The 15,586-nt window shown below is 29.9% G+C and overlaps 1 protein-coding gene across 1 annotated transcript; it reads right to left on the bottom strand.

Annotated features, from left to right (window-relative positions):
* Nucleotides 1-8,509: 8,509 nt before the first annotated feature.
* LOC107260868 (FAM10 family protein At4g22670) lies at nt 8,510-12,407 on the bottom strand. The gene is made up of 11 exons (XM_015716178.3): nt 12,134-12,407; nt 11,983-12,028; nt 11,752-11,901; nt 11,530-11,617; nt 11,353-11,433; nt 11,175-11,239; nt 10,925-11,065; nt 10,287-10,403; nt 9,949-10,200; nt 9,587-9,644; nt 8,510-8,834 (listed from the first exon to the last, which is right to left on the bottom strand). Exons 1-11 carry the CDS (start codon nt 12,241-12,243, stop codon nt 8,725-8,727), a joined length of 1,218 nt encoding a protein of 405 aa, XP_015571664.1. The 5' UTR covers nt 12,244-12,407; the 3' UTR covers nt 8,510-8,724.
* Nucleotides 12,408-15,586: the final 3,179 nt, after the last annotated feature.

The following is a 15,586-nucleotide window of genomic DNA, read 5'->3' as shown; positions in this document are numbered from 1 at the left end:
ATTCGAACGACTTTCACACTCTGGGAATCATCCTTGCAAGTTGCAACTGGTTTCGGCTAAAGGAGGAAAAATATGAAAGAATACGTGAAAAACACCAAGTACGTATGTACCAAAATAGAGATTGGTTTCAGTACAAGAACTGTAGGCTTGTCAGATTTGAGTTTGGATTTTTCCATTTATCAGAATCTATAATTATTATGATGAGCAATTTATTTTAAAAAGTAACTATCATTTCATCAATCTTAGGATTTAAACTATGTTAGGTGTATATTTTCATTTCATCAACAAAAGGAAAAGATTTTGCTCAACTTAAAGGTCAAATTTCTAAGTAACATTTCAAACATTAGTTTATAAATAGATTCTGATATCTGTTATGAAATAAACAAGCATAGTTAAATCCAATTAATTAAGTCAAAATCTTCAAAATACAATTAGTGTTTTGTTGGATATTTATATTCCATCTCGCATATATTTATATATATACCTCTACCTGTAGTGAACAAGAGGAAGATATTAATATTATGTTTATTATATATAGGAGGAAATCTACAAAATTAGAAATAGTGTTTAGTTTGGTCTTAAGATAGGGTAGTGCTAAGTGAAAATTGTCAAAACCTGGAACCAGAAATAATAATGATAATAATAAATGTCAAGAAATCTCCATGTTTTCCTTCTAATATGCATTACATGAGTTGCTTCCCTATCAAAGAACAATAGCGAGGAGTCATTAACAACTTGCCAAATCTACTTATCTTCTAAGTTCTTTTAATCATTCACCAAATGACGGTTTTAAAGAAAATCATGTTCTCACTATTCACTCTTATTTTCCATATTAGCAGTCATATATATATATATATACACCTTTTAATTTTCCCATTTATTTTTTATTTTTTATTTTTTACTTGGTTCTATTAGTTTTATTATATTAAACAATGAGCATCCTGGTTAGATTGCCAATTATAAGTTGTTTAGTCATAATTCATGATTGTAAATATCAGTTATTGGTCATCTTAACCATAATTATCTGCTAAGCATATTTAATATCGTTCTCATTCACATGCGTGCACATCTTGGCAAAACAGCATGCCATGAAAATGATCAAGTTTCATTTGACACGCACATTATATATACGTTTATATATAAGAACGGCAATACGCACCATTACAAACTACATGACACGTATGTATAAGCTTCAAGAAACATTCTGGTTTTTTCGAATGAATTCATGAACAAGAAGAACAATGTTCTTTCGTGGTTTCTTGATTGGTTGAAGTATCAAAATCTTTACCAAGATGATTATCTTGAACAAGTTTTCTAAAAACCCTAGTTCTGATCATGGCGACTAGCATCATCCCCTCGTTACATTTGTCTTCCTAAAAGAAACTTCCATGTCAAAGTTTAGATCAAGATGTTGAGCTTTGTCATAGAGGCAAATAGGGGGTAGTTCATAATCCAATTTATTGGTGTTTGACTTATATCTCTAAGCTTAGGTTAATACAGTCCAAATGTGGACCCTTTACCCTCTTTATTATCATTCACTTCTTTAGACTTTAAAGAAAGTTAACCTTTATACCTTATTAATTGTTTTTGCTAATTAAATTATTTCAAACTCCCGATAGCCGCTAGTTTATAGATATTAATCCAATTCGTCAAGCTAAGTAATTGGTAGCCACAATTGTATAATCATAACAGCTTCAATTCCTCGTTGTCCTTTATATTAATTGCATCTTCTGTCTTCTTGTCAAGTGGTAGACATCAAATGGCAAGTTTCGAATAACTTGCAAGTCACTGCACTATACCTTGATATAAATTAATGTAAGAGCCTTTGTAATTATATATTTTTGTCCATGTTTGATAAGAGGCATTTTAAGTTTGTACTCGCTCCATAAGGAAAAGAAGAAGGTGATACAAAACCAACCAAATTTATTGAATCCGATCTTGAAAATAAATTCTGGAAAAACACTTGGTACGTGTTCAACTTCCCCCAACAATCGAATTGATGCTACGTTTACCACGTCTAAGTTCTCCCCTATCAAGAATAATACGCATTCAAGATACATATCTTCTTGTATATCCCAAAAACTGCGTTATAATTATAAAATATTTTTCTAGGTGGAGGAAGAGATATGGAAAGGAACACCATACTCAAAGTGGTGAGGTAGCTGAAGAAGAGATTGCTTGTTTGGTTGGGTCTGTCTGGTTTAGGGTTAGCCACAACTGCAGGAGTTGTGAGTTCATGATCAGCCTCAACGACCAGTCATAGAAGTTCAAACATGCATGTTAATTATAACATTTTATTTTTCCTTGTAGCTTCTTGGTCAATTAATTATGAAACTTTTTCTGTCTGTCTTTTAATATTTAATAATATAGTGTCGAAACTTTTCCTGTATTTAAGCATTTTTTGTATCTGCATTATTTTTCTTCTTCCAAATATAATAATAATAGACGATCCAGTACCCAAATAATTGGAGTTTTTGAACTATAGCAGTATATTAAAGAAGATTTATTTTCGCTTATGTATTATTGTTATGTTTTCTTTTTCTTTTTCTGCGAAATATTAAAGCCTAGCTTTTTGTAAGAATATATATATATTAAAGACTCGGAGACTTAAATCTTTTTTATAAGAAAATGGACTAAATCGGAACAACTCGGTCATAAAAGGACCACTCAAATCATGATTCAACCATAAAGAGATATGAACATGCAGCTGAAGCAGACTGGGATAACTAAAGCCCTCTTCGATATAAATAGTCTATCTTTTTTGGAAAGTATACTTCATGGAAAATTAGATTCTTAAAGAAATTATTTCACATGAATTAAAAGACAACAAAATTTATTTTCGTAAATACAATACTTTTCTCAACAGTCAAAAACATCCGGAGGTTCTATTCATATATAAACTAAATTTATTCTCTACTCTTTCTATCTATAGAATTATAATTGAAAGTAATATATATTGTAAATACAATACTTTTCTCAACAGTCAAATCTAAACTAAAAAAATAAAGTAGATAATAAAATCTCAAAGGCAATAGATTAAATAGAATTGAGACCCTATTATTTTCTAGATAATATCGCAGGTCATATTTGCATAATCTTATTTATTAATTTTAAATCAATTATTAAAATTTTATCATTTAATAAATCTCCATCTCTATATATAATTTCATTCATTTTATTATAATTTTAAAGTGGAAATTATAAAACACAATATATCATATTTGATATGGACATGAGAGATTCTAAGCTAGTATAGTTGAGAATTAGGATTAAGCACGGATTGGTCCAATTCAGTTACTTATAAACCACTAGTAGTATACTAAATTTTGGTTTTATTTTTTAAATTTAAAGGACCGGTACCATACCAAATATAAATGACAACATACCGAATTAAATTAATTTTTTTTGTTCAATACAATGCAGTTCGGTGCTATTTTTGGTTCTCACATCTAGAGAAAACACAACTTCAAATCTTATCTATAATCAAATACATTAAAAAAGCATGATTGACATCCGAATAAAACTAGTATGAGAATTGGAATTAGATTCTTGAATAACTTATTTTGCAATTTAGTCCACTCACAAATATAATAATTTCTTGTTTAAATATAAATTATTAAAATATCTGTTATTGCTAGCATAATAATATTTTGTAAATGGCTAGCATTAAAAATAAAGAATTACAAACTTTATATAGTACTATAATACAAGTTTAATTTTAAGTATGAGAGATGCAGCTAGCTTAGGATATGTAAATCTAGAGCTTAAGTGTGAGAGGATAAGTCTATGAATTGAGATTTGAGACATGGAATTGGCTGCTACAGCAAGTGATATTAGTAAAAAAAAGAACAAACTTGATTAGATAGTAAATTAGTAATATAATATATAGTATACAATAAATATTATATATACATATATATCATTTTTTTTATAGAATATAAAGTATATTGTAATATAGTTAATTTTTTATAGGTATTTTTTATATAATATATAATTACTAATGAATATATGTAAACATTTTGGTTCTACGGTTTGGTTCGAGTCAGTACAAAATGGTTCGGTTCTAGTACAGTTATTACTAAGGAATTAGTACTATAATGTAGTAGTAAAAAAATTTCGGATTAGTTCAGTTCGGTTATAAAAACTTTCAACTATTTCGATTCCGCTACTTTTTAATATGGTTATTCAATTCAAGCAAGGATCATCGACATCCATGTTAGAACGCCCTTTTTCGCTTCATATTCCTACTATTATTTATTCAAAATTTATTCCAAGAATTCATCATATGAAGTCATCAAATCTATGGTATCAAGTTTTAAGTTTTTTTATTTATTGTTTAATGCGGGTTACAAATATATCCTTAGTTAGTCTCTTTCATTTTGGTAATAGGTAAAATTAATGCCAATAGTTTGATAGAAATATATTTCAGTTTTCACATCCAAAATGATTACATCCAGTTCCAATAAGAGTTGTTTAGATTCACTAACATATATATATATTATATACCCCCACTGAAGAGTCTATAGGAACAACTTAATGAACAATAACAAAGCAGCATTTCTTTTTTGTGATATGGGTCTTTGTTTTTAAAATACTATGTTTTCTGTTTGAGCTATTTTACGTCACATAACGCCTTTTATAGAGTTTCTCTCGAATCAAACAATTATTTTGGTCGTATATTGCATAATTACATTACGTTGATGAACTATTACAGTTTTGAAAAGTTTCTCCTTTTCGTTTCTGTATTAAAATATATTACTTTTTTTAGAGTTTAATGATTATAATGATTATATACCATATAATCAATAAAATGATCCCACTTTCCTTACCAATAAGCATACAAAGAGTAAACTGCGTAATTATGCATCAAACATCATCAGGCACACATTAGCATTTAGGATTGATCCATCACCGATAGGCAGAGATTTAAAGCTTTTAGTCTTTTACATTGAGTAATCTTCTACAGTCATATATACATATATGTGTGTGTGTAGTTAGTAGGATGTCCTCAAAAAGATTAATCAAGATTCAATTTCAATCATAAACAACGTAGGATGTCTGTCAGAATTATCCGTGCATACTTACATACATCATGTATGATTGTGTCGTATATATTTAGTAAAGTAATAATAATAATTTTGCCCTGATTTTCCATTTGTTCCTAATGAATGACAACTATCATCTCAATCACTTCCATTAGTGTAAATGACCCATCTTAATAGTTGAGACTTTTTTCAGTGTCTTAATAAAGATAATTTCACATCCCAAGTGATCATATCTTTACCCTAATCATTAATTTATGGACCAAATAAATTTACATTAACAGAGAAATGATTGAATTCATTTTGACTATAAAATAACTTCACCCTAACAACGGTAGATATGATTTGGTGACCCCAAAAGTATTTCTAACGTGATAAGGTTTATATTATTACATTAGGCTAAGGAGCTGAAACTTTCTACTCTTTTGTTCCACTTTTTTTTTTTTTTTTCAAGTTATTACTACTGTTATTTTGTAGCTAACTCAAATAAACTATATTAAAATTATTTGAATGACATTTTAACTGGATCAATTACTTTTAAGCCAATTGAAGTATCCCAACTTGCGTTGATAATGAGCATCCACAGAGTAAAATGCATAATTATGCCTCAAACATCACCAAGCACACATTACAGCGACTTCTCAACTACCAAATGGGGGAATTCATAAGCACTGAGACAACTATTTTCTACATAAACAGTTGCTATATATATATAGAGAGAGAGAGAGAGTCAAGAATTACGAAATTTATTAGACTACCTAATTACGTAATTCTTGAGTAATCTAATCGTCATTAGGAAAGAAAACACTAATTAAACATTTAAAAATAAGAAGAAGAAGAAGAGAGAGAAAGGAAAAAAATAACCCTCTAGCTGGAATCCTATGGCATGCTATGGAATTTTCGACATTGTAATCAACAACAAATACACTTGGGGCAATCCTCAAGCACATGAGAGGTTGAGGCGAGGCTTGCTCACAGCCGGCTGGTCAATATTCAAGTAAAAGCATGATTAACTGAAATGCCTATAAGAATCAACTCTATCATCACCAATATAACGACCATATTTTTATAAATGCCAAGTGAAAATATTCTTTTGATGGGTCGAATTTAGAAGAGCTTTTGGCTACTTCCTGTCTATGTGAAAGATGCATCATAAAGACCATTATTGAAAAGATTAATTATATAGTCGGCAGAAAGATAATAAAAAAGAAAGCTAGTTTAAATAATTTAATATGCAAGTTTTTTGTTTATTCGTTATTAGGATGCTAAACAATGATTAACAATAAATTTATGTATTATATCGACGGATTAATAAGAAAAAGAAAAGACAAAATATATGCTTATGAATATGCAAATCTCTTGCTTATTTATTAGGACGCTTAACAGGCTATAAACAATAAAATGAATCTTAAATGTTGCAGGTCTCATAATTAATGTGAGGGCCAGTAAAATGAGATGGTGAAGACAATAGCTTAGTAATAATATTTGGTAATAGAGATGTATACATTTTGCTTGAAATAGGTATCTCGGAATGAAACTGTGAAATACACAGTTATCTTGAAAACAACATGAAATCTGGTCCATTCTTAGGTTTGGTGGGCTATATTATGCAGAGGGTGAGCTAAGTAGGTAAGCTTTGGGATACGATTGGGCAGATATGAAAATTGAACAAATTCAAGATCTCTTATTGACCTGTCTTTTGACGCAAAAACGACATGTTATTGGTCGGTATTCCCCAATGGGTGACTCGTCGCTTTCGTTGTCTGCCAACATAAGTAGGAACTTGATTGTATGAATGAGGAAAGGGAAGTACAATTTCTTAGGCTTCAATAGAGATGGTTGGTGATGGTACCAAGCGGCATCTCCCTGGAGATTTGTTGGGTTCGAACACCAGGTCCTTTCAAGCTTGAGGAATTCAATTTGCAGCAACCAACAAGGAGAGAATTAGCCTGCAGGAACCACTTTTCGGTTGCTGTATATGTTCACTAATCTATTATTTCAATTTCAATTCTTGGGATTGAGTGGTTAAACATATTTCTATGCCTATGAATGTTTTTGAGATATGGCGAAACGAGATAATTAGTCGAAGTACGTATAATATTAGCTTCAACAAAATCTAACCAGCAAGAAAATGAGAGGGAGTAAATGTGACTACTTTATTAGAAAGAACTTGATCTATTTCATTTTACTTGTTTTCTAGCAAAATCTCTTGGGTTTTCATAAAAAGAATTTCAATATATGAAAATAAAATAATAGATGCTCATAAGTAAATGAATTTTACTTTTCATATCCGATCTTTTTAGTTTATATTACAAGATTTAAATTCGATAAGAAATTGAATTAATCGGCTCTTCCACGTATAGTTCTATGTTAGTTCTGAACTGAACCCGTTAACCAAAGCCGATTGTAGTTTATTTGATTCGATTTTACACATTTTAGATAATTTAGAGCAAACTTTAAATATAAAGGAAAGATACAAATTGTTACTCGCAATATTTGTTTTTGGTCTTGATATAGACAATAGTGATTAGGAGATGGGACAGGAAGGTACTTTCATCATTGTTCTTTCAAGACGACTTCAACTTTTGTCCTCTAATTTCAAATTTAGCTTTAATGAGTTTTAAAGACTATTTTTCCTCGGACCATATATATATATATATTATATAATATATATTAATTTTTAAATTTAAATTTTTTTAATATGTATGCTTAATTTTTAATATATATAACTTTTATTTTAACATGTGTACTATTTTTGATTCATAAAAGTTCAAATTTATATATAATTTTATAATTTTTTATATTAATTTATTAATTAATAAAATACATTCCTAATTATACTCGTTCTAATCCTAATAAATAATATATTATTAATAAATTAATTTTTTAATTAAATAATTATTATTTTAAAAGATAGCATATTAATTAAATTTTAATATTTTATTAACTAATAAATTAATTTTGAATTAGATAATAATTATAATTATTAAAAAATATTTTTAAATATTATATTCATTAATAAGTAAATTTTTGTTATACAATAATTTTAAAAAAAAATAATAATACCAATTATATTCATAATATTAATTTATATAATACCATACTTAATAAATAAATACTTTAAAAATAATTTATTGATAGCATTAATTTAAAGATAATATTAATAAATAAATATTGTACTAAAGCAATAATATAAATAAATTTTTTTAAAAAAATAAAGATATTTAAAAACAATTAATTTGCTTTTAAAGTAATTTGCTATTATTTTTAAAATTCAAATGATTACGGCAGCGTTCTTATCTGGTCGGCCCCTTTATGCAACTTTGGGACAACGGCCTCCATGTGAAATGTCTCCCTTCGTTCAGTTAACCCCTACCCAGCCTATCAATTAACTAGGTCATGGGGATTTAAGAGGGGACCTTGTTGCCAAATTGAGAGTACAAATAAGTAAAATACCATCACGCTACTTCCGGAAAATTCAATGAAACGCTTGCATTCTATGAAATGGATTGTCGTTTACAATACTTGAATTAAATTCGCAAACACAAGAATAATGTTGTAGCCAAACATAGTCCATGCTGATTACACAAAGTACCTGGAGGGAGAAATGCACTAGTATCAAGCTGAAACCCCAGGACAGCACAGGCTTCCTTTTACATGATTTCAACTTCAAAGATCGTTTTTACTTTGCCCCTGGGCCCGCCCCTGCAAATTTGCTCATCATTTTTGCAATTACAGGCGCCACCTTGGGATTTCCTTGATGCTTAGCAAGATTAGAGGGATTTTTCATTACTGCAAAACAAATGCATTTGAACACTCATCAGATATGGAAAGAATATTTAAGAACTCTTACGGAAAACCAAGTAAGATTATCAAGTATTAAACAATAATATTCACTGCAGACATGCACCCGATGATTGATTGAAGAAGAGGAAGGGTAAGAATATGTCGTTCTCCCAAGTCTATGATCCCTATCAGGATAAATCCATGATTCCTCAAAATCTATAATTTATAAACTGTAACATCAATGTCCCTGATCATTAGTCCAGTTTATAATGCTGACCACAAAATCAGACTCAACAAACAGAAGTAATAGAGAACAGAGACGCAGTCCACATAAGATGCACATATACGGCATGACGCCTCAGTTATCAACTAATAATGATAAGTACTCAAATGGATTGGATAACCGCCAAAATAAAAAAGGACTACATCCTATATAAATTATGCATCAAATATTTTAAAAATCCAGAAACATAACTAGTTTATCTACTACCAGATTAAATTTGATCTACTGACTAATAGAGGCAAAATCACAAATCAAAGTTCCCATAAAATATGGAAGCACCAAATAAGTTGCACCAAATTCAATAAGTTATATTGTTTAAGATCCTTATTGCGACATATGTTTCCATTTCAGTTTCATAATTAGTTAAACCAGAATTCTCAATAACTTGCCTAACGGCTAAAAGAAATCAAGGTTAATATATAAATATTATCAAAAACTACTAAATAGTATGAAGCTAAAGGAACAAATATTCTACCATCTTGCAGAGCAGCCATGACTTCAGGATCACTAAACGCAGCCATCAATTCTGGGTCCTGCCAGAGACGCGAAAGGATAACACGTGCATCAAACACATATTAACAGAAAGCATTTAGTGACATCATAATTTATTTAGCATAACACTTTATGTAAGACCAAATTTGTGGATACATCTTCTTCTGATAGATAGGTTATCATGTAATCAAATAAAATGTGGATCAATTCACTTTTAGTTGGCCAATGTAAACTAAAAGAGTTCAAGTCAAGAAACATACTTATCTCCAAAATGGAATCGGAAGCATAATAAAACCTCAATGAAATATGGAAACAGAAAACTACCAGCAATCTATATCTACTCACATTCAAGATTTTACTGAAATCCACATTTCCTGGCATCCCTCCTGGCATTGCACCCGGGAAACCTCCGGGCATCCCTCCTGGCATTGCACCCGGGAAACCTCCGGGCATCCCTCCAGGCATCCCTCCTTGGAAACCTCCAGGCATTCCACCTGGAAAACCTCCGGGCATTCCACCAGGAAATCCACCAGGCATTCCTCCAGGTTTTCTGCTGGAAGATGATTCCTCTTGCTTCTTTGCCCTCTCATACTCAGCCTGTAAACAGGTACCAAGAAAATAAAATATCGTACAAGCATTGACAGTAACCAAATGTAGTGAAAAGCCAAGATGATTGCAGGTACCTGAGCTTTAGCACGTTGACGTTGTCTTTCACGTGCAATCTTTCTATCCTCTCTCTCTTTATGCAGCCTTTCATACTTCCTGCGATGTTCCTCAATCCTGTGTGCATTGGGTTCAACCTATGTAGTAGGGCAGGTAGAGTGAAATGTCAAATAAAATTGCACAGACAAGTAACGTTCTTGTTTTATCATGATTTGAATGTGAATGTACGAAGCAGTGGACACCTACAAACGGATCAACTTATTTCTTCCTCTGGAAACCAGAACCTGAAAAGTAACTTACCCCAGCTCTTTTTTTACCCTTACTGCAATATAATTGCTATTGAGATAAAGAACTTTAAACATGAAAACTGAAAGCCGGACACTTGAGCCCTGAAGAATGTGGGTTACCTATGAGATAGCCCACAATTACAGGAATATAACTGAATGCAACTAAATACTACATAAAGTTAATCAAAGAAGCCTGCACATAGCATATATTGACATGTGATCCGCATTTGTTATTCTTTATTACAATATCAAGCATTTTGCCCATACAGTTCTAAACTCTTTTCAGCCATTTTGAGATTTCAAACAAGAATATACCCAAGGAATAGCAAAAATCGGATACAATCAATGAGAGAGAGAGAGAGAAGAGAGACCTTCTTGAGTACAGCACTTATTTCCTCATCATAATCCAACTTTGATGCCATGTGAAGATCTTTGGCAGCCTCTTCCCATTGACCAAGCATTGATCGTGCTATACCACGAGTCTTGTACCCCTTAGCTGAATCCGGGTTAATCTAAGACAAGTATTACAAAGAGTATTGCATTATGAATTGGCCTTAAAAAGAAATAGTAATAAAAACTACATGAGAAATAAGACTCAAATAACTAGAGAAGAGAAACAACCTCAAGAGCAGCACATGCATCACGGATAGCAGCATTGGGCTTCTTCATTTTAATATAAACACTCGCTGTAAAACATCAAAAATAAACAAACAATGAAAACTAGAAAGCATACACAAACAATATCCTCAAGCTAGGCAAACCATATCATATAAAACTAGCAAGCACCACCAACAGTTACCTCTAGTCCCATACATGATTGCCGAAGTGGGATTAAGCAGTATTGCCTCTGATAAATGGTCAATTGCTTCCTCCAATTTACCTACACCACCATATTCCACAATCACATCTCAATAAAGAAAATAAACTCTATATGTGTGTGTGTGTGTGTGTGTGAGCTTTGCCAATCACAATATACCTTCATAGATGGCCTCCATGGCTTTAGCCTTTGCCTCTTGCGAAGCTTCACGTTTCTCCTCTGTAACCTCTACGGACGAGTCTCCCATCTTAAAACGAAAAATAGCCAATGTCATAAGCATTTATAAGCAGTTAATTCAATTAGCACCAAATTTCTTTTCCAAAAAGATAAAATGTAACCTAACTATCCTTATTTTAAAGAAAATAAAAAACAAAGAAACACCTTCTGAGGAGGATCATTATCAGGCTCCACAATGTCGCCTTCGATTTCAATATCTGATTCAATAATTTCGTCCTCTTCTTCTTCAGGCTCTGCTTGCGGAACTTCCTTATCTTCAATCTCTTCATCACTCTCTTCCACCACATAGCTCCTCTGATACACATTTAATCAACTTATAATAACATTTAATTAGTTTGACACAATCGAAACAGATAATGAAAGTATTAACAGTACCGATTTGGAGTTGCCGTAAGCAGAAGGAGGGAGCTTAGCGCCGAGACTGAAATAATCAAATTAAACAAACAAAAAAATTAGAGTGTGAAAGGACTAAAGTGAAAAAAAAAAAAAAAAAAAAAATCATGATTATTTTCCCTTCTTTTTAAACCTTTCGAGGTAGTCACGGAAGAAGGAAAGGGAAGGATCGGCGAGGACGGCAGGATCGGATTTACACTGTTCGGTAAAATGCTTCAGTTCTTTGAGCTTCGCTGCGTCCATTTTCCAATATTAACTATCGGATTTGATCAACAATAGGGCTACTTTGTTTTGCTTTCTTCACCTTTTGAAATGAAACTGAAAATACGACGACTGTTCACTGCAATGTTCAAGTGTAGCCAACGACTTAGATGGACTCTCGTTTCTTCTAGTTGCTTCTCTTGGATATCATATGGGTACCGAAACTGTTTAACGTCTCACTGTAGTCTTTTTCTTTTACTTATAGGCTCGGCCCACATTCAAAATGGATGGGCTTGAAGTTAAGATATATTTTCTTTTAATTGAAAATAAGTTTCTGTTTTTTTAGATAATCTAAAGTGATATTTTTAATTTATAAGACTTCAAATTTAAAAAAGATAAGTTGAAGTATATAATAAAGATAAATCTAAAAAAAATTAATTTTAAATTTTTAAATATTATTTTAAATATAAAAATAAAATTGAGTTATGTATTCCAATTAAAATTCTTAGTTGGTCAATTTTTTATGATACTAAAAGTTTTAATATTTTAGAAAAAAAATATCTTACTTTCTAATATTAATTTTTTAATTGTAATTTGAGTATTTAATATTATAAGAAAAATAAAATATAATAATTAAAAACTAAAATTATATTAGCAATATTTATAATATTAAAATATATAAACTATTCTAATTTGTTATGAAACTTCTATATAATTTCTAATATAAAATGAATAATAGAATTCCAAACATGAAGAATAGAATTTTCAAATTTTATTTATCATAATAAATTTTAAACTCTTAAAAATTTTAAAGTTTGAAAATTATGAGTATGAATGAATTTTAAATTTTTAAAGATTTTATGAAAAGAATATACATTAATTTGAAATTTTTAGATTTTTGTAAAATATTTTCTTATAATATATTTATCTGAGAGTATATATCCATAAAGAGATGTCAAGTTGTAGGATAGAATATAGTTAAGATATAATTTTAGTAACGAAGCTTGTCTTCAAAATTAAGTGTTCAGACTGATTAATAGATTATAAAAGAAAACTTGCAATCTTTAATTAAAAATGTGAAATTAAAAAAAATAAAATAATTTAATTAAAAGTTAGTCAAATATATATTTTTTTTCTTTATAGTTTTAATTATTTAGTTAGCTTAACTATCTAATTTTTTACAAATAATTATTCCTTTTAATATTTTAATATCTTGACATGTGTTTTATTTGATATATATATGCGTATAGTACACAAACATTTAAATATTATTCAAAATAAAACTATGATGTATGTAAAGTAAATTAAGAGTTTAAAGTTAGATATTAAAGAATAAAATTTGGAGGAAAAAATATTTAAAACTATTATATAACTTTATTATTTGATAAATTAAAAATGTGTATTCTTTCAAATAAAAAAATGCATGTGATTATAAATCATAATAAAAAAATGTGTCTCGTCGTTAAAAAATTTCAATCAGTAAGGATTTAGCCATCATAATCATATTTATCGTGTTTTAGTAATATGAGTTTAGAGTTTAACAACTCAAAATGTCATTGTTTGATTATTAAATTGATATCATCAGATTAATCACTTTTTAAATTGTAATTTAACGATTAAACATGAAATTATGAGTAATTAAGCTCTAAACTCACATTATCAAATATAAACAACATGATAAAAATGACCAATCAGCATAAAAATGAATAGATTTTTGCAAATCGAAACTTTTTAACAATGAAATATATTTTATTGTCACGATTTATAACCATATGTTTTTTTATCTGAAAAATTACATACTAAAAATTATCAAATGATATTTCAAATATAAACATATACTAAATTAAATAAAAAAATTAGAATATTAAATTAATTGATCCATAGAAATTGAAAAAGAGATATAAAGATAGATTTAGACTAGAAGTTACGATCACCCCCAAAGCATACAAACAAAATTATATTATAATCGTTCTTATTTATTGGAAGAATAATACAGAAATTAAGGATGTGGTCGTAGATTATTAAGATAGATATTTGATGGGTGAATAGTAACTAAATGGCGAGATTGACAATGTTTAACAACCGAATGGCCATAGACTAGACCTGTTCATGGGTCTGGGTACCCGCCCGGCCCTCCCAGGCCAGCACTCTTCGGGCTGGTGTACAAGCCCGGCCCGGCCTGATGTTTGGTTTAGTTAGAAAAAAAGAAATGTCATACCTAGCATTTTCAACTTATAATTAGGTGTTATATACTACTTAGCTACCTATTGTTATTAATAATAAATTGGGTTTAAATTTTGAATATTTGTGTTGAAATTGGGTTTAAATTTGAATATTCGTGTTGAATTGACCCGAGCCTGCCCATGCTTGACCTCTATTTACAGGTTTAATAATTGGTTGGACCGGGCTTTTTAAAAAATTTCAGACTCGGACTTAGACTCAGAGATATTAAAAAATTCTCGAGCCCGAGCGAGTTCGAGCTTATCTAAAATCAAATCAGGCCCGGCCCATGAACAGGTCTACCGTAGACCCATAGTGAAACGCGGAAAAAAGCGGCCAGGAAGAACAAGTTTGAAAGTCCAGCACTCCAACAACGTATCTATCTGCAATCATTCCCAGGAACTCCTGCACAGTTGACACTGATAATAAACAAATGACGAAGCTAAATCGCTATTTTCTACCCTCTAGAAATAAATTTAATATAGAAAACTTAAGAGAACAACAACACTTGCTTTAAAATATGCCCGAAAATGACATCTCATACCTTCATTTCAATTAGCTGAACCGATTTTTTTTCTTTTTTTTTCGTGCACTTTTCCTCTTGTTTCTCAATAATCAAACAAATAAAAATCTACCCTAACAAACAATTGAGTTTTTATATTTTGATGGAACTATCATTTTTTTTCTTTATTTAAATTATAATGAAAATCAAGAAAAAAATGAACAAATTTGAGAATCTTGATTCGATTTTGATCTACTGTCGTTCTTTTATAAAAAAAATAGATTATCTAAAATTATCTAATATATAAATAAATATTTAAAGCAAAAATTAGGCCTTAGCCTAGTAATAAAGTAGGTCTTGATAATACTTAGAAACTATTGTTCAATCCTAATGTAGTGCAAAGTTCATATTTACTGTTTCTTTATTAAGTATTTGGTTAATGTCATATATTTTCTATTTTATTTTTTCTTACTTTTCTAAGTTTATTAATTAAGTCAATTAACAATTTTTTCTTAACTATCAATATATCTTTGAGTCTATTACATCCATCATTTTCTTATATATATTCTCGATTCTTTTAATCCCTATGAATGTATTCATTAACAAACCATATTAATATGGCCATTGTTGTAATTAATATTTTGATACATACTACCTTCTTTA

Source organism: Ricinus communis, chromosome 5, assembly GCF_019578655.1.
Source record: "Ricinus communis isolate WT05 ecotype wild-type chromosome 5, ASM1957865v1, whole genome shotgun sequence".
Taxonomy (NCBI): Eukaryota; Viridiplantae; Streptophyta; class Magnoliopsida; order Malpighiales; family Euphorbiaceae; genus Ricinus; species Ricinus communis.
The sequence above is the reverse complement of the archived record's forward strand: the minus strand, read 5'-3'. Positions and strand labels throughout refer to the sequence as shown.